Genomic DNA, 20625 nt, shown 5'->3' with positions numbered 1-20625 from the left:
AGCCAGGATAGCTTTATTCCAGTGGCATGGAGAGCACGGGACTCACGTCTGAGCATACCCGTCTCACTCGGGGTGACAAATGCAAAAACAACAGTTGATGGACAGAATGCAGACAATGTCATACAATTCATCCCAGTACAGAGATCTGGGCCTAAATCCATCGTTTTGTTTGCTCACCGTGCCATTCCAGTTTGTACCCAGCCATATGCAAATCAGTCTTGACCCTGTGCCCCATGGGAACAGTCCAGCCCAAACTGCCAAAGCCAGGTCCTCCCTGGACTGGAAACAAGCATCCTGGGACCTGTTTTGGGGCATCACCCCTCAACAGCCTGGCTAGCTTGACTCCAGTGGCATGGAGAGCATTGGACCCACGTCTGGGCATACCCTTCCAACTCAGGATGACCAATGCAAAAACAACAGTTGACGGACAGAACGCAGAACAATGTCAAACATTCACCCCAGTAGAGAGATCTGGGACTAAATCCAGCGTATGTTTGCTCCCCATGCCATTCCATTTCAGCTCCAGCCAAATGCAAATCAGTCTTGACCCTGTGCCCCATGGGAACAGTCCAGCCCGAACTGCCAGGCAAGGTCCTCCCTGGACTGGAAACAAGCATCCTGGGACTGGTTTTGGGGCATCCCTCTCATCATCCAGTCTAGATTGAGTCCAGTGGCATGGAGAGCACAGGACACACGTCTGGGCAAACTCGCCTCACTCAGGGTGACAAATGCAATAAGAACCATTGATGGACAGAAAGTTACACACTGTCAAACATTCACCCCAGTAGAGAGATCTGTGCCTAAATCCATCATTTTGTTTGCTCCCCATGCCATGCCATTCGAGTTCAGACCAGACATATGCAAATCAGTCTTGATACTGGTCTCCATGGGAACAGTCCAGCCCGGACTGCCAGGCCAGATCCTCCCTAGACTGGAAACAAGCATCCTGGGACCTGTTTTGAGGCATCACACCTCATCAGCCTAGCTCGCCTCCAGTTGCATGGAGAGCACGGGAACCACGTCTGGGCATACCCGTCCAACTCAGGGTGACAAATGCAAAAAGAACATTTGATGGACAGAATGCTACACAATGTCAAACATTCACCCCAGTACAGAGACCAGGGCCTAAATCCATTGTTTTTTTGCTCCCCATGCTATCCCGGTTCAGCTCCAGCCATATGCAAATCAGTCTTCACCCTGCTCTCCATGGGAACAGTTCAGCCCAAACAGCCAGGCCAGGTCCTCCCTGTACTGGAAACAAGTATCCTGGGACCTGTTTTGGGGCATCACCCCATATCAGCCAGGCTAGCTTGATCACAATGGCATGGAGAACGGGGACCTACGTCTGGGCATAACCGTCCTACTCAGGGTGACAAATGCAAAAAGAACATTTGATGGACAGAACGTTGCACAATGTCAAACTTTCACCCCAGTACAGGGATCTGGGCCTAAAGCCATCGCTATTGTGCTCCCCATGCCATTCCATTTCAGACCCAGCCATATGCAAATCAGTCTTGGCCCTGTTTCCCAGCCTAACTGCCAGGCCAGGTCCTCCCTGGACTGGGAACAAGCATCCTGGGACTGGTTTCGGGGCATCACCCCTCATCAGCCAGGCTAGCTTGACTAAAGTGGCATGGAGAGCATGGGACCCACGTCTGGGCATACCCGTCTCACTGAGAGTGACAAATGGAAAAAGAACAATTGATCGACAGAATGTTGCACTATGTCAAACATTCACCCCAACACAGGGATCTGTGACTAAATGCATTGTTTTTTTGCTCCCCATGCCATTCCAGTTCAGACCCAGCCATATGCAAATCAGTCTTGACCCATGGGAACAGACCAGTCCGAACTGCCAGGCCAGGTCCTCCCTGGACTGGAAACAAGCATCCTTGGACCTGTTTTGGGGCATCACCCCTCATCAGCCAGGCTATCTTGACTCCAGTGGCATGGAGAGCATGGGACCCACGTCTGGGCATACCCGTTCAACTCAGGGTGACAAATGCAAAAAGAACATTTCATGGACAGAATGTTGCACAATGTCAAACATTCACCCCAGTACAGAGATCTGGGCCTAAATCAATCGTATTTTTGCTCCCCATGCCATTCCAGTTCAGCTCCAGTCATATGCAAATCAGTCTTGACCCTGCTCCCCATAGGAACAGTCCAGCCCGAACTGCCAGGCCAGGTCCTCCCTGGACTGGAAACAAGCATCCTGGGACCTGTTTTGGGGAATCACCCCTCATCAGCCAGGCTAGCTTGACTCCAGTGGCATGGAGAGCATGGGACCCACGTCTGGGCATACCCGTCCAACTCAAGAGTGACAAATGCAAAAAGAACATTTGAAGGACATAATGTTGCACAATGTCAAACATTCACCCCAGTACAGAGATCTGGGCCTAAATCAATCGTATTTTTGCTCCCCATGCCATTCCAGTTCAGCTCCAGTCATATGGAAATCAGTCTTGACCCTGCTCCCCATGGGAACAGTCCAGCCCGAACTGCCAGGCCAGGTCCTGCCTGGACTGGAAACAAGCATCCTGGGACCTGTTTTGGGGCATCACCCCTTATCAGCCAGGCTAGCGTGACTCCAGTGGCATGGGGAGCACGGGACCCACGTCTGGGCATACCCGTCCTACTCAGGGTGACAAATGCAAAAAGAACATTTGATGGACAGAATGTTGCACAATGTCAAACTTTCACCCCAGTACAGGGATCTGGGCCTAAATCCATAGTTATTTTGCTCCCCATGCCATTCCATTTCAGACCCAGCCATATGCAAATCAGTCTTGACCCTGTTCCCCAGCCTAACTGCCAGGCCAGGTCCTCCCTGGACTGGGAACAAGCATCCTGGGACTGGTTTCGGGTTTCACCCCTCATTAGCCAGGCTAGCTTGACTAAAGTGGCATGAAAAGCACAGGACCCACGTCTGGGCAAACCCGTCTCACTGAGAGTGAAAAATGGAAAAAGAACAATTGATCGACAGAATGTTGCACTATGTCAAACATTCACCCCAACACAGGGATCTGTGACTAAATTCAATGTTGTTTTGCTTGCCATGCCATTCCAGTTCAGACTCAGCCATATGCAAATCGGTCTTGACCCTGTTCCCAGTGGGAACAGTCCAGCCCAAACTGGTAGGCCAGGTCCTCCATGGACTATAAACAAGCATCCTGAGACCGGTTTCGGGGCATCACCCCTTTTCAGCCAGGCTAGCTTAACTCCAGTGGCATGGAGAGCATGGGACCCATGTTTGGGCATACTCGTCCCACTTGGGGTAACAAATGCAAAAATCAAAAATGATAGACAGATTGTTGTACACTGTGAAACATTCACCCAAGTACAGAGATCTGGGCCTAAATCCATTGTTGTTTTGCTCCCCACGCTATTCCAGTTCAACTCCAGCCATATGCAAATCAGTCTTGACCCTGCTCCCCACGGGAACAGTCCAGCCCAAACTGCCAGGCCAGGTCCTCTCTGGACTGGAAACAAGCATTGTGGGACCTGTTTTGGGGCCTCACCCTTCATTAGCAAGGCTAGCTTGACCACAGTGACATGGAGAGCACAGGACCCACGTCTGGGCATACCTGCTCCATTCAGGGTGACAAATGCAAAAAGAACAGTTCATGGACAGAATGTTGCACAATGTCAAATATTAACCCCAGTACAGAAATCTGTGCCTAAATCCATCGTATTTTTGCTCCCCATGCCATTCCAGTTCAGCTCCAGTCATATGCAAATCAGTCTTGACCCTGCTCCCCATAGAAACTGTCCAGTCCGAACTGCCAGGCCAGGTCCTCCCTGGACTGGAAACAAGCATTAAGGGACCTGTTTTGGGGCCTCACCCTTCATCAGCAAAGCTAGCTTGACTCCAGTGGCATGGAGAGCATGGGACCCACATCTGAGCATACCCGTCCAACTCAGGGTGACAAAGGCAAAAAGAACATTTCATGGACAGAATGTTGCACAATGTCAAACATTCACCCCAGTACAGAGACCTGGGACTAAATCCATCGTATTTTTGCTCCCCTTGCCATTCCAGTTCACTTCCAGTCATATGCAAATCAGTCTTGACCCTGCTCCCCATGGGAACAGTCCAGCCCGAACTGCCAGGCCAGGTCCTCCCTGGACTGGAAACAAGCATCCTGGGACCTGTTTTGGGGAATCACCCCTCATCAGCCAGGCTAGCTTGACTCCAGTGGCATGGAGAGCACGGGACCCACGTCTGGGCATACCCGTCCAACTCAGGGTGACAAATGCAAAAGAACATTTGATGGACAGAATGTTGCACAATGTCAAACATTCACCCCAGTACAGGGACCTGGGCCTAAATCCATAGTTATTTTGCTCCCCATGCCATTCCATTTCAGACCCAGCCATATACAAATCCGCCTTGACCCTGTTCCCCAGCCTAACTACCAGGCCAGGACCTCCCTGGACTGGGAACAAGCATCCTGAGACTGGCTTCGGGGCATCACCCCTCATCAGCCAGGCTAGCTTGACTAAAGTGGCATGGAGAGCACGGGACCCACGTCTGGGCATACCCGTCCCACTCAGGGTGACAAATGCAAACAGAAAAATTGAAGGACAGAATGTTGCACTATGTCAAACATTCACCCCAACACAGGGATCTGTGACTAAATTCATTCATTGTTTTGCTTGCCATGCCATTCTAGTTGGGACTCAGCCATATGCAAATCGGTCTTGACCCTGTTCCCCGTGGGAAAAGTCCAGCCCAAACTGGAAGGCCAGGTCCTCCATAGACTATAAACAAGCATCCTGAGACCGGTTTCGGGGCATCACCCCTTTTCAGCCAGGCTAGCTTAACTCCAGTGGCATGGAGAGCATAGGACCCATGTCTGGGCATACTCGTCCCACTCAGGGTAACAAATGCAAAAAGCAAAAATGATAGAGAGATTGTTGCACTCTGTGAAACATTCACCCAACGACAGAGATCTGGGCCTAAATCCATTGTTTTTTTGCTCCCCATGCTATTCCAGTTCAGACCCAGCCATATACAAATCAGTCTTGACCCTGTTCCCCATAGGAACAGTCCAGCCTGAACTGCCTGACCAGGTCCTCCCTGGACTGGAAGCAATCAATCAATCAATCAAGAAATTTGTATAGCCCGCTACTCACCCGGAGGGTCTCAAGGCGCTGGGGGGGTGAGGGGGGTCCGCTACTGCGCTAACAGCCAGGTCTTGAGTTGCTTCCTGAAGGAGAGGTGGTCTTGAGTAAGACAGAGGTGGATGGGGAGTGAATTCCAGGTCTTGGCTGCCAGGTAGGAGAAGGATCTTCCTCCCATGGTGGCTCATCGGATGCGTGGAACGGCGGCGAGTGCGTGGCTGGTCGATCGTAGTTGGCGGGTGGGAGTGTAGAAGGTCAGGCGGTCGTTGAGGTACCTGGGGTCTAGGTAGGTTGTGGAGGGCTTTGTGTGCGTGGGTGAGGAGGCGGAAAGTGATTCTTTTGCTGACGGGGAGCCAGTGCAGGTCTTTCAGGTGTCCGGAGATGTGGCTGTGGCGTGGGATGTCCAGGATGAGTCGTGCGGAGGCGTTCTGGAATGCGTTGGAGTCTTTTCTGCAGTTTGGCTGTGGTACCGGCGTAGAGGGTGTTCCCGTAGTCCAGTCGGCTGGTGACAAGTGCCTGGGTGACCGTCTTCCTGGTTTCGGTGGGGATCCATCGGAAGATCTTTCGGAGCATGTGTAGGATGTTGAAGCATGAAGCCGAGACAGCGTTGACTTGTCTGGTCATCGACAGGGAGGGGTCCAGGATGAATCCCAGGTTGCGTGCGTGATCCGTTGGTTTGGGTGCGCTGCATAGGGCCGGGGGCCACCAGGAGTCGTCCCAGGCCGACGGTGATGGTCCAAGGATGAGGACTTCCGTCTTGTCTGAGTTCAGTTTCAAGCGGCTGTTCTTCATCCAATCGGCTACCTCTTTCATCCCTTCGTGTAGGTTGGATCTGGCGGTGGCGGGGTCGTTGGTGAGGGAGAGGATCAGCTGGGTGTCGTCGGCGTAGGAGATGATGTTGAGGCTGTGTTGGCGTGCGATGGCTGCGAGGGGGCTCATGTACACGTTGAAGAGGGTGGGGCTGAGCGATGATCCTTGTGGCACGCCGCAGATGACTTCGGAGGCCTCAGATCTGAACGGGGGGAGGCGGACTCTCTGGGTTCTTCCGGCGAGGAACGAGATGATCCACTCCAGGGCCTTCCCTTGGATTCCGACGTTGCTGAGGCGTTGTACTAGGGTGCGGTGGCAAACAGTATCGAACGCTGCGGAGAGGTCCAGGAGGATGAGGGCCACTGTTTCCCCGTTGTCGAGCAGGGATCGGATGTCATCAGTGGCTGCGATGAGGGCGGTCTCGGTGCTGTGATTGGCTCGGAAGCCGGACTGTGAGTGGTCGAGGGATCCCTTTGTCTCGAGGAAGGCGGCCAGCTGTCTGTTGATGGTCTTCTCGATGACTTTGGCAGGAAACGGGAGGAGCGAGATGGGGCGGTAGTTCTTGAGGTCGGTGGGGTCTGCCGATGGTTTTTTCAGGAGGGCGCTGAGTTCGGCGTGCTTCCAGCTCTCCGGGAAGGTGGCGGTGTTGAAGGAGCAGTTGATGATGTCCCGGATTTGCGGTGTGATGACGGAGTCGGCCTTGTTGAAGACGTGGTGAGGGCATGGGTCGGTTGGTGAACCGGAGTGGATGGTGTTCATCGTCCGGATGGTGTCTTCTGTGTTGACTGGGGTCCAGTCGCGAAGGGTGGTGGTGGGGGGCGTCGGTTCTGTGGTTGTGTGCGTGGACTGTTCGCCGAAGCTGTTGTGTATGTCTGCGATCTTGCTGTGGAAGAACGTGGCGAGTGAGTCGCAGAGGTCCTGTGAGGGAGTGATGTCATCCTGGGACCTGTTGTGGGGCATCACCCCATATCAGCCAGGTTAGCTTGATCACAATGGTATGGAGAGCACGGACCTACGTCTGGGCATACCTGTGGTACTTAGGGTGACAAATGCAAAAAGAACATTTGATGGACAGAATGTTGCACAATGTCAAACTTTCACTCCAGTACAGAGATTTGTGCCCAAATCCATTGTTTTTTGCTCCCCATGCCATTCCAGTTCAGACCAGACATATGCAAATCAGTCTTGACCCTGGTCCCCAGCGGAACAGTCCAGCCCGAACAGCCAGACCAGGTCCTCCCTACACTGGAAACAAGCATCCTGGGCCCGGTTTTCGGGGAATAAACCTGCATCAGCAAGTCTAGCATGACGCCAGTGGCATGGAGAGCATGGGACCCACATCTGGGAATAGCCGGTCCACTCAGGGTGACAAATGCAAAAGATTATTTGATGGACAGAATGTTGCACAATGTGAATCATTCACCTAATTTCAGGGATCTGGACCTAAATTCATCATTTTTTTGCTCCCCACGCCATTCCAGTTTAGACCCAGTCATATGCAAATCAGTCGTGACCCTGTTCCCAATGGGAACAGTGTAGCCCGAACTGCTAGGCCAGGTCCTCCCTGGACTGGAAACAAGCAACCTGGGACCGGTTTCAGTTCATCACTCCATATCAGCCAGGCTAGCCCGACTCCAGTGGCATGGAGAGCATGGGACCCACGTCTGGGCATACCCGTCCCACTCGGGGTTACAATGCAAAAATAACAATTGAAGGACAGAATGTTGCATAATGTCAAAAATTCACCCCAGTACAGAGATCTGAGCATACATCCATCGTTTTTTGCTCCCCATGCCATTCCAGTTCAGACCCAGCCATATGCAAATCAGTCTTGACCCTGTTCCCTACGGGAACAGTCCAGCCTGAACTGCCAGGCCAGGTCCTCCCCGGACTGGAAACAAGCATCCTGGGATCAGTTTCGGAGCATCAACCCTCATCAGCCAGGCTAGCTTGACTCCAGTGGCATGGAGAGCACTGGACCCACATCTGGGCATACCCGTCTCACTGTTTGTTAATCAGTCTCAGTATATGTATGCTAGTGTGTGGGTCTATATTCAGACACCCACCTCTGTGTACGGGCCTTCCTGTGTGAGTTTGTACTGTATGTCAGCGTGTGTGCGCATGTGTGTGTGTGTGTGTATATATATATATACATATACACACACGCACATACACACATACTTACACACACTTAGGGGTCGATTCCGATTCGGGAAAAAACGCTCAGAATAGCCGTTTGGAGCGTTTTTCCCGTACGAATCGTACCCTGCAACGTCCGTCGAACGTACGACGAAGTACGATTCGTACCAGGAGCTGGACTCTGTACGAATCATACAGAGACCGTCCGAATCAAATCCCCGTACGATTCTCCCTCGGAACCCACTGTACGTGACATCTGTACGGTTCGCGGCTGGTTTTCTGACCCAGCAAGTACGATTCGTGTCGGGTGCGCACCGTACAACCCTTCTTCTACGGGAGCTGAAAACAGCCGTAAAAGCAGCATTTGCCCCAAAACAGGTACGGAACGCCCCACCCCGGGTACGGTGCGTACACTCCATGATCGCAGGGTGTACGCACCGTACACCCAGCGAACATGGGGTACGGTGTGTACGCCCTGCGATTGCGGGGTACGGTGCGTACACCCCATGATCGCAGGGGTACGCACGTACCCCTGTGATCATGGGGTGTACGCACCGTACGGTGTGTATATGAATGTGTGCTTTTCCGTACGAATCGCCCTTACCTGACGTGGACGTACGAATCGAGTCCTCATCCCCCGGTCCGGATCGTACTCGTCGGTTCGTCCGGCATGTTCACGATTCGTACGGAGACGGCTCCGGAAAAGAATCGTACGGACGATTTTTTTCCCGAATCGGAATCGACCCCTTAATGTGTCTGTGATTTTTTTAATCTGATTGTCAATATAGGCATATAGCAGACTGCTCTCTCTATTAGTCACTGACACAATATCGTATTCAACAGTATCTTGTAACAAAAATATCATAAGAAAAATATTGTATCTGTATCCTTATAGTGGTAAGTACAAAATATCCACATAAAAAATATTGTTCCACACTAATATTCTTTATAAACATACAAAAATATTATATATATATGTATATATGTATATATATATATATACACAAACATATATATTGTTTGAAGTAGTAAATCATAAATATATATATACCATTAATGTTAATAAAATAAAGCTCACTTATATTTAATACTACATATAATTTATACTTATAAAAACTCACATACATATATGTGTGTGTGTATATACACATCTAGGGTTTCAGTCTGCAGTGGTGGTGGTGGGCGGTCGTAGGGGTATGGGATAGGGAGGCTGTGGTGGGAAGGGGGGTTAGGACTGCCGCCTCTGACAGGGTCAAAGATCCCATGAGGATAGCAGACTGATACAGCGGTAGGGATTAGGATATCCCTTTCCGTCTACCTATTCATGGCACTCCCACTGCCATGAACAGGCACCGGAAAGGAGGCACTTTTGGGGCCCCTAGCAGGGCCTCCTCGTTCTCCGCTATGTGGCCTGGGTCGTACATGTGGTGCCCCCTCAAAACAACCATGCACCAAGCACCACAATATTCATTATTCTGTTGTGGCTTGTGCTAAGGCCCTTTTCCGGGCCGCAGCACAAGCCGACAAGGTGGTCGCATCCTAATCTGTTGGCTGGGACCCTGACTATTTGTCGGCCAGTCGCACTCCCGCTGCGATGGCGGTTGCACGCTCATCCTACCACCATCGTAAAGTGGCCCTTAATATAGACATTATTATTTACATAAAATATATATCAAAATGAAAAACAATTACCAATTTACAAAGTTCAAAAACTATGTTAGGATTAATTTTCAATTAAAACATAATTGTTATTTAAATATTACTTAATTAACTTGCCACCCTATACCCCTACAAACCTGGCAGACCTACAATATAAATACATATGTATAACACAATTTACATAATTGCTAATCAATTACATCACTAACTAACAATTAATTAATTGTTAATTAATAATGACTCAACTAACTTCCCACCCAACAGCCTTACAAACCCAGTAGTCCACACCTTAAATATAACTACAATATATAATTATTACACAATTTACGTTATTAATCATTTAAACATTTATACATTATTTTTTTATTACTTAATTAGCTTCCCACCCGTTATTCCTGCAAACCTAGAAACCTGCAACTAAAACAAATAACATAAATAAATCAATTTCCACATACTGTACATAATTATTAATCACTCCAATAATTAATAATAAATCAATAACTGTTGATTAATAATTAACGTCCTACCCTATACCTCTACAAACCCAGCAGCCAGCAACTAAAATCGAACTAAAATATGATTACACAATTTACATAATCAATTAGACAATGAATAATAAATTAAAATGTAAATAATTATTACCTGATTACCTTCCCAACCTAAACCCCTACAAACATAGCAACCCACACATTAAATATAAGTAAATTAAATCAGTATTATATAATATACATAATTAATATCACGCACTTAAAAATTAATTAATATATTACTTAACTAACTTCCCACTCTAGTCCAAACCTAACAACCCACTGCAAAACTATAAATTACTATTTGCAATTAAATAAAAAATTCGAAGTCACTTAAAGTTACAAACTATATTTAAAAAAATATTAACAATTATACAAATAACAACATTAAATGAATATATATATTAAAACACAATTAAATAATTTAAAAACGATATTCTTTATAACTCTTATTATTGAAAACAATAATAACTGCAACAATTTTCTTAATAACAATATTACTTACCTGAAAAAACAATATTCTTGAAAACATTACCTCCCGTCGCTCCCTCGCCATCCTTCTTAACCAATGAGCCTCCCTTGCCTCTAATAGACCACTACCTTTTTACATAAAAATGTCCCGCCCTCTCCTTGACCTTTTCTTTTTTGTCTTCCAGGAGACTTCCTTCCTTCCTCTCCTCACAGCGGGCCTGGGGGGCTTTGCTGTATGTCTCCACCTGGAGCGGGGCTCTATGACGCGATTTCCTGGCTTGGGGGGGGGGGGGCGTGATCTGGCGCAGTAGTGTGGATGGTGTAGGAGTGCAGCCAGTGGATGCCTTGACAGAGTCCCATGGTCCTGCTGACCCTGGGGCTGAGCTTCAGGGTCAGCGCCTCTGCACAACATGGTGCTTAATCGGCGGTATTTTCTTATGCGGAAAGGCGGTAGGAACCGGTTTGAGCCTGTTTTTATTTACAATTTTGGGGGAATTTGTTTACACTGTGATTGGTCCATGGTTTGGCGCTGCTGGTGTCTCCCCATTGGTTTAGGTTGGGGTTTTCCCCCGTATTTAAGGAGCCCTGGTGGGCTTTGTGGAATTTATGTGTGATCATGGAGGAAAAGAGATCTAACAAACGGAAACGTGTTATCAACCACGTCCTCCTTGGGGGAGGCTGTTCATCTCTCCCGCAAGAGGGCTTGTGATGCTGGGAGTCCAGAAGTGGAGGGGGGGGGTGTACCTCTGAAGTCTAGAGAAGGGGTGCAGGACATGACTGAGGAGGGGGTGGCAAGAGTCCTTCAGGATCAGTCTGCAAAGCCCATCACCCAACTATGCATAAGACTTTGGTAGCGGACGATGATTCTTTGGCCTCAGAGTTGGAGGCTCCATCTACTTCCTAAGGGGGGAAGTGTGATTCCCGTGATGAGATGTGGGGCAATCTAGTCCATGTGAGGGAAAATCTGGGATTTCTGTCCTTTCAGTCAGTGGATGTGGGGAATTCTCTGTTTCCTTAATATGTTGAGCCCTCTAGGTTTGCCATATCCGTTCAATATCCTGTTAGAAATATGGTAATGAGGAAATGGAAGGATGTAGATAAGATAAGATTCATGTTGCCTAATTTACATACAAGATGTACTTGTTAGGAGGGTATGAAGCTCTTCCTCATTCAGTTCATCTGGATTCTATTCCTGCTACCCCGATTGGCAAGATGGACATTAATCCATAGGATTGTAAGCCCACTGATGCCACAGATAGGAAATTGAACTCAGTGCAATCCCTGGTGCAGAACTTTAATAAGCTGGCTGTGGACGTTCAGGAGGGGACAGAGTGCTCTGATCTTTTGGCAGCTATGGAACAGCAAGCGAGGTTGCTTGAAGACTTTTCATCGGATACTATACGCTCATCGACTATGTTCCCTGGGGCTTTAATTGTGGCCAGACGGTCTCAATGGATGAGGCAGTGGAAGACAGACCCTGGGGAGATTGTCGCCCTGATGAAAATTCCATTTGAGTTAGTTAAGGCGCTCTTTGGGGAGCAGCTACCTGCCATGATTGCCACGGTGGTTAAAGCGAGAAAACATGCCTTGCTGTATAAAGGGGGTGCCTCTGCTGTGAAGGAGTAGAAGAAAGCTTTCAAAAACACCCCAAAGCATGAGTCTTGTCAGTCTTCTTTTCAAAGGAGGAGGTTTGAGCCCCGTTTTTCTCTGAAACACAATGTGCTTGATCAGAAGGTGGCCACTAAGAAAGTCTCCTGGCAATCACTGTCACGGAGAGCCATTGCCAGTAGGTGGCAGGTCCAGCTTTTTCAGTCAGTTTGGCAGCAAGATGTGTCAGATCGATGAGTACTGGACAGTGTGGCCAATGGCTACACAAAAGAATTCTGACACGTTCCCCCAGATACTGGTGTCCTGCTGACTCCAGTTTATATTGCAGAGGGGGAGAGGTTGACCCTTCTGGAGGGTGTCGGGGACTTGATGACGAAAGGGCCCACCTGCAGGGTACCAGTGGCAGAGCAAGGGAAAGTGGCATATTCCAAGTAGTTTCTGGTTCAGAGGTGTCGGGCCATTTCGGCCAGTCCTGGATCTCAACTGGGTCAATTCATGGAAAAATACTGTTCATTTGCAGATGAAGGTGTTTTCTACCGTCAAAATTTGCTCCCTCCTCTCCAGAGATTTTGTGCCGATGTGCAGCACTGGAAATCGTTACCCCTTACGCTCTTGGGTAGAGCTGCTCTCTATAAAAGGATGTCTCTTCCCCGCTTTCTTTATGCAATGCAGAATACACCTTTTCTGGTGTCTTCCCAATACTTTCTTTCTATCGAGTCCGAGCTACGCTCCTTATTATGGAATAATGGCACTCCCAGAATTGCCCTAGCCAAGCTCACCAACAGCTGGTATGAATGAGGCACAGCTTTGTCCGTCATTAAATATTACTATTGGTCCTCGCAGCTGGTGGTACTCAACCACTGGAGGCATCGACCCATCGCGGATCCGGCATACACAATGGACAGGTATAACATGTCCTCGGGTAACTTTCTCAGAGCCCTGTATGTAGGGAAAAGATATGTGCCTTAGTTCACCCTGATCTCTACTACGATTTCTATATGGTGCTCGGCCACTGCGGCATTGGGATGGAAAGGTAGGATCACTAAGGCCACCCCGCTGTTTGAGTCCTCGCAGCTGGGTATGCTATCGAGGTTCCCAGGGTTTGACAAATGGGACCTAATTGGCCTCTCGGCGGTGGGTGACCTTTGGACTGGGGGTAGTTCCATTCAGCGATTAACAACAACAATACCATCTTCAGGCGGGGGAAACCTTCCGGTACCTTCAGGTACATAGTGTATTGAAAAAGGCACTACCTAAGGGCTTCGACCTGCCGGTTTTCTCACCACTGGACGATAGATTACTGGATGATTACCTCTCAGAGGAAGAGATTTCCCTGACATATCGCAAGATCCTTAATATTATGCCTCACTCCATGGGTAAAATACAGGCGAAATGGAATGATGAGGTGGGAGAGCTAGATGACGAAGAGTGGAGGGAGGCTCTGGCATCAGCCCGGGAGGTGGCAATTCGGTCCCATTTTAAACTGATACAACTCAAGCTGCTTCATAGGGATGCTACACCAGTACAGCACTCGTTAAGATGGGTCTCTTGTCCTCTCCAGATTGTCCCTGGGGCTGGGGACATATAGGTACTTTCCTGCACCAGTGGTGGGGCTGCCCCGACCTTGAGAGATATTGGGGTACAGTGGTTTCTGCCATGTCCCAAATATGCCATAAACCAATTAATGTATGCCCACGTCTCTGTCTCTTAAATGTTTGAAAGGCCACTGACCTAACCAGGTATGAACGTATTTGGGTCACAATGGGCTGCATGATCGCCAAACGCAATATTGCTAGAACCTTGAAGGGGGGGTTACACTCCGACACGGGTATTGGGCAGCAGACTTAGATTGGTGCATGCATGCGGAGAGGGCGGTGTATGAGGGCAGAGATTGCCCTGGTAAATGGACCGAAATATGGGATCCCTGGAACAAGAGCAGAGGATTCTTCTGTACCCCATTTGATGAGACGATTGATGTTGCTGATAATGATACACCATAGGCGGGCTGTGGAGGGGGCTGATGATATCACTGAAAAATGTTTCTCTTGGACCCAATGTATTATTTTGCCTCACTTTCATTTCCGGTTGTCCTCTGAAATTGTATTTTGTTTTGTAACTGCACCAGTATTGTTTTTCTTTGATTTATGTTTCTCTTCAATAAACAGAATTTTTTTTTTTTTAAACTGTTCATTTGCGAATGTTGACTGTTCAGCCAGTAATCCCCTGATAGGTCCAGGAGAGTTGTTTGGCATCAATGGATCTACAGGATGCCTACCTGCATGTCCCTGTCGCAGTTCCCTCTCAACACTTTCTGCAGTTTATGATAGGGGCATGGGTTTCCAGTTTTTTGTTCTTCCCTTTGGGCTCAAATCCTCACCCCAGGTATTTACTTACATAGGTTCTGGCACCAGTGATGGCTATTCTTCATACAGAGGGAGTGTTCATGCATCCCTAGTTGAACAATCTTCTGGTACAGTCCGCAAGAGAGTCACAGTTGCTGGTTCATGTTCAGGTGTTGCAGGTCCTACAAGGGCAAGGATTTTTGATAAATTGGGAACAGTCATCTTTGGATCCGTCCCAGGACATAGTATTCATTGGGGTTTATTTTCTGACTCTCAGAGGGTTAGGGACGTTGTCAGAGAGGAGTTTGGTCAGTTTGCAGGATGAACTCCCATCTTTGGTGGCTCAGGAGGCACCACATACAGTGGAGTGGTTGCAGGTCAGAAGGTGGTCCCTTCTGACAGGTTTCACCCCTGCACGCTCTAGTCAACTGGATTCTCTCCCTTGGGTGGCCAGGGCTCTCAATCTTCAGGTCCGTATTTAGATGGCAGTTCCGGGCTGTAGTGAACTATTGTGGTGGCTGGAGCGGGAGCATCTGGTCAAAGGGATCTCCCGGTCTCCTCCAGCTCTAATGACAGTGAGCACAGACGCCCATCTCTCCAGGTGGGAGGCCTGACTGGAATCAATGCAGGTTCAGGGGTTCGGGTCTCTTCAGGACTCTTGGAGGCCTTCCGATTGGAGAGACTTGAAGACTTTTCTTTTGGCTCTGATGCATTTTCAGGTGATCATGAAGGGTAACGCGCTATACTGGCACAAACAGACTATTCGGTGGCAATGTCTTACATTAACAGACAGGGGGTAGGTCCAGGGCCCTGAACTTGATAGCACAAGACATTTTCTTATGGGCCTAGGTTTATGTTCTGTCTCTGAATGCTCTGTACAATCAAGGGAAGGAAAATGTCTGGGCAGATCTGTTAAGAAGAGAAATTTCGTCCTCCAAGGTTTTCTCCCTACACCCATCTCTGATTGATCTACTTGGCTGAGGTGGGGTCTTCCAATAGTAGTCTTGTTTGTTTCGCCAGAGAATGCAAAAGTGCAGAGACTTTGTTGAAGGGGACAGTGTCTTCTGGCTTGGGCAGTGGATGGGTTGTCTTGCCGTTGGCTCCTGGGTTTGATATATGCCTTTCCGCCCTTTCAGTTGGTCAGGGTGTTTCTGGTGAGGGTCAGGAAGGAGAGGGGGGAGGAGCTACGTCAGCAAACAAGATGGCTGCTTAGGCTCCCGGCTCCGCCGACCTCCGTATCCCGCCACAATATCCTGTACATTATCCTGAATTTACGCCTGGCCTCTGTGTGCATGAACTGTTCCGCACTCCGATGGTTAAATCCGGAAACTTTTATCGGCTGGTTTGACGAAGTTCCATCGAGTTGAAGATTGTGGCCTACTCCAGCAGTGAAGCCGGGGCCTCGAGTACTTTCACAGCCGGGCTGCAATGCAACAACATCGGCCGGGAGACCCAGGCTGGGTCGGAGTGGAGGCTTTGTTTAAGCCCGAATTTGGCGGTGATCGTTTCTATTGCTCAGCATCGATGGAGGAGTGACTCTGCTTGCTGTTGGCTGCGGGTGGGGGTCCCCGACCCGCGGACCCGGTATTGGGCCGTGGCTGCGAATAAAGACTGGTCACCCTCCGCATCTGCACGTTCGTGATCCTGTTTGTACCCCCTGAGGATGCCAGATTCACCCGGGGAGGTGATTGTGATTGGTGTCGGGCGTGAGATTATGGATCGAACGGTGCTTGAGCCATCGCTGAGGTCAATATTGGCAGAAATTAGGGCGTTTCATTCACATGTGGATGTCTTATTGTGCAAATTGGACACGCGCCTATCTGAGATGCTCCTGGTGGAACCGGACCCAGCCTTACTGTTGGAAAAGCAATCTGAAGCCATTCGAACCGCGGCCATTTTGACTCCGTGCGAGAACCCCGTGAGGAAGCAAGTATTGAAACCTTCGGATGGTGCCCTGGAGGAAGGTGTTCCCGAGGTCGTCATTGTATTGCCGAACCTTCCACCACTATCGACTTTGGAGGTATCGAAAGGCGTTCCCCTCCCGAAGACTTTTGTTCTTTACTTTCCATTCATTTTGTGGTCGTCTTCTCCTTTCTTGGTGACTTTACGACTCCTGGGCAAGATACATTGGGACTGTCCATCTAGGAGGGAGAGTTCTGCGTCTGAAGTTCTTGTGGACTGACTGCCTACGAGTCGCCATAGATTGATTCTTGATGACTCCCTTCTCCTCTATTACTCCTTTGTGTGCCTTCGGGTCTCGCTGGGGTGGGGGTCCGTATGCTGGTTCGGAAGGGCCAAGGTTAAGATCATCTAGGTCGGGACGGGTTGGAGTGGTTTTTACGGGTGTTCGACCTGCAACTATTTGATCTAAAAGGCTGGGCGGTGTATTACGGTGCCCCCTAATTTCTTCTATAAGTGTTGTCATACGTTGGTCTTTTAGTGATAGGGGGTGTCTGTTTCTGGCGGGGGGACTAAAGGGGCTGGGAGCCCAAACGGATAAGCCCTCCTCCATTCTTTTTCCTACTTTTAGGGTTTTAGTTATTAGGGGCGACAGGCACGATGCTAGTGGGGTTAGGCTGTAGCCATTTGCAGGGGTGCAGGGTGGAGGGTTGGAAAGGGTTTTTTATTTTGCCTTTTTTTATTTCTATGTCCTTTTTCTTTCCTTCCCTTTCTCTTCCTTAAAGGATCAGTATAGCTTGCGAATCATTCGGATTCTTATTGTGTACTTGTATTTAGTGCTTATGCTTTTTATGATATCCTGATTCTCGGGTGGGCGGGCCCTGAGAACTGGCGCTCAACATTGAATGTATATCGTATTGTCGTTTGCACCGATCCATATGCTTTGGCGCCAATGTTCCATTATAGCGGTTCTTATGTGCATATCCTGTCTCTTGCCCTGTCCCCCCGTATTCTTCTGTCTGATTGTATGGCACTTGATCCTTTCTTAAATAATATAAAATGGAACCTCTGTCTCATCCTGGGACTCAGTTGTGCATTCTAATACAAGTTCTATCCTGAATCGCTGCCGGACCTCAGGGTTGTCGGCTGATGAGCTGTGTCGTACTGTGATATAGGGGGTCTTAATTTGTTTAGCGGCCGCCCCCTGCGGTTGTAGGCCCATGCTTGTATTTTATTGAATGCTACAATAAAGGTTTTTAAAAAAAAAAAAAAAAAAGAAGGAGAGGGGGCAAGTGATTTTGGTCGTGCCACTGTGGCCTTGAGTGAATTAGGTCCCCCTAATGGAGGTGTTGAGGAGCGTTCAAGAGTGGGATCTTCCAGTGATTCCTTCCCCGCTCTTCTTTCTGGCCCTTCTTCTGGGGTCGTTGAGGAAGTTGCATTTGATGGCATGGAGGTTGAACGGAGACGCTTAGCTGGTCTAAGATTTCCTGAGCAGCTGTCAGTGACCTTGCAGGCTTCTAGGAGGTCATCTACTCTGCATTCGTATGCCAGGCATTGGAGGGCCTTTTCTAATGGGGTGTTTGAAGAAGCAGATAGATCCTATGGTAGCCAGTCTGTTTCTGGTTATGCAGTTCTTACAGGATGGTGCTGTCTGTTATCGCTTTGAGGGTTCAGTGGGCGGTGATTCAGGCATTTCGTGGATCTTTGCAGAATCTAAAGGGTGGTGGGGCTTATGCCCTGGTTTTTTCAGGGACTGTTGAACTTGTTTTGCAGAACAGTTCATTCTTTCTCTAGTTGGAATCTGCAGTTGGTATTGGATGCCTTGACTGGGCCGTCATTTAAACCCCTTGAGGGTGTTGAGTTGAAACTTTTAACATTTAATACTTGTCTTCTGGTGGCCATTACTTCTGTTAGGTGCTTGGGCGTGGTGGAGGCCTTATCCTGTAAGTTTCCTTTATGTAAGGTGTTTCATTCATACCTAAAGTCAATTTTACTTTTCATGTGAGTCAGGAGGTGAACCTGTCAGCGCATTATCTGGAGCTGTCCTCAGATGAGGAGTGCATATTGCATTGTTTATATGTGGTACCTGGATGTCGTACAGTCGTTCCGGAAAGGAGACGCATTATTTGTGAATTTTTGTCCTGCTAAGAAAGGGGAAAAGCCATCTCCTGCTACATGAGTAGGTGGATACGTTCTCTGGTCTTGTTAGCATTTGAGGTGATGGGTGTGGTTCCTCCCCTGGGTGTTCAGGGGCAGTCTACGCGCAGTATGGCAGCAACTGTGGCTGAATTGCTGGGGCCATCAGTGGTGGAAATTTGTAGGGCAGCGGCTTGGTTCACTCCCTCCATGTTTGTTATCAGATTGCTGAACTGGACGTTTGGATAACGTTTTGGGACACAGAGTTTTGCCCTCTATGAGGAAACAGAGGTATTTCAGTATATGTTTTGGGCACTCTATTCAAGTTGGGTGTTTAGAACTCGGTTATCCGTTGTTATTTTACTTGCTATGTCTCACTGGTTAAGAAAGAAGGTGAGGGAGAGGCGGGAGGTAATGCGTCCATTACTTACTGATAATGTCATTACTCCCAGTGCTACTTCCTCGTCTTCCTTCAGGGCCCCTCCCACCTTCCCAGTGAGTAACACCTGAGTGTATGGTTTGGGCTTGTTTACGTACAGGGGGAGGAAGGGGCTGGTTTATTTAAAGAAGGGAGGGGTCTACTAGAGGCAAGGGACCCTCATTGGTTAAGAAGGAAGGCATGGGACTAGGAGTAATGCCATTATCAGTAAGTAATGGACGCATTTCTGCATCACAATATTTTTGTATCACAATATTTTTTTCTGATATTTCTTTCTCCAGATATTTAAAATTCGATATTTTGTCTAAATACCCCCTTTGTGTCTGTCCCTTTGTGAATAGGCAAACATTTCTGTGGCTCAACCTTTTGTGGAGGGTACTTTCTACTGCCTCAGTATTTCAATCTGTCTCCGTTTACTGATGCATGCATCGCCGCCTTTGCCTTTCTATATGGCTGAAACTATCTGTGAACATCATGGTTTTCCCATGTGTGTCTATATTTCTCTTTGATGTGGTTGGTGGTTCCCTCCTGTGTATTTCTGCCTGTATGTATACAGGTAACTCTTTCCTCTGTTACCGTAGGCTGAGAAAAGTTTTGGTGAAGAAACAAAACAATGTCAGCCAGGATTCAGCAACGACACATATGTGTTCAAAGTGACCCGGAAAATCCTGGAGCGGGGAAGAGTGTTGGGCAAAGGTAAGCAGACCTCACTGCACTAACTTCCAGTTCTTGAGTGTATGCACACAGTACAGAGACCAGATAGGCTACAGGGAGCCCATCCCAGGAGATGAATTTGATGCTGAAGGTAGAAGAATTGAAAACAGCCAGGTCTTAAGTTTTTCTAAAATTTAACAGATCAGTTTTGCTTCTGGGAACTCTAGGAATGCATGACAAAGGGAGCAAAATAAAGCTCAGTCCTCAACGAATCCTTGTTGCACATGGTTTATTGCACTGTTTCTTACCACAGTCTGACTTGCTGGCACACAAGCTTGCCTTTCATGATTGCCATGTGTGAATGCTGTTGGTAATGCTGCTCGTCTCTGGTTTCTGGGTGAGTCCTCAAGCTTGGGCAACAATCAGTGCAGGTAAAGTGCACGTGTGCTACCCATCCGCTAAAGCGCCTGGGCACATTGTCAGAGTTCTGAAGCGCTATTTAAGCGCAATTGTAGTACAATACTGTTGAAGATGCCTAAACACCATCCTTTGCCCACTGGTACTGCCTTGCTGCACCAGATGTTTTCTGTTGTCAGTTTAGTAAAAGAAGCAGATGTTTGGGTTTCCACCATTGGTGATATATTTAAATGATCGAACTAGAGGCTGCATAACAGAGTTGAGTGTGCACCGTTGGGCTGTATGTGCACTACAACTTATAGGAGCTAATAACTTTGATGTGCACTAGTGATAGTGCATCTGTAACTGAACACACCCTACTGTACAAGTAAATATTGATCACGTGGTTTCTTCCAGG

At 48.4% G+C, this 20625-nt stretch overlaps 2 protein-coding genes across 3 annotated transcripts in view; one reads left to right on the top strand and one right to left on the bottom strand.

Moving 5' to 3' along the window:
• Positions 1-20625, top strand: part of LOC144797610 (EP-cadherin-like) — a 536417-nt gene that overhangs the window by 9228 nt on the left and 506564 nt on the right. For both annotated transcript variants that reach the window (XR_013603428.1, XM_078668300.1), the window contains exon 2: positions 19739-19853. Coding sequence is in view for 1 of the 2 variants with exons in the window: in XM_078668300.1 (XP_078524426.1) it covers positions 19739-19853 (115 nt within the window). In the remaining variant the exon portion in view is untranslated. The remainder of the gene's footprint in view (positions 1-19738; positions 19854-20625) is intronic.
• Positions 1-20625, bottom strand: part of LOC144797609 (B-cadherin-like) — a 696579-nt gene that overhangs the window by 558266 nt on the left and 117688 nt on the right. The gene's annotated exons all lie outside the window — the stretch shown is intronic.

Source organism: Lissotriton helveticus, chromosome 12, assembly GCF_964261635.1.
Source record: "Lissotriton helveticus chromosome 12, aLisHel1.1, whole genome shotgun sequence".
NCBI classification, from domain to species: Eukaryota; Metazoa; Chordata; class Amphibia; order Caudata; family Salamandridae; genus Lissotriton; species Lissotriton helveticus.
The sequence above is the reverse complement of the archived record's forward strand: the minus strand, read 5'-3'. Positions and strand labels throughout refer to the sequence as shown.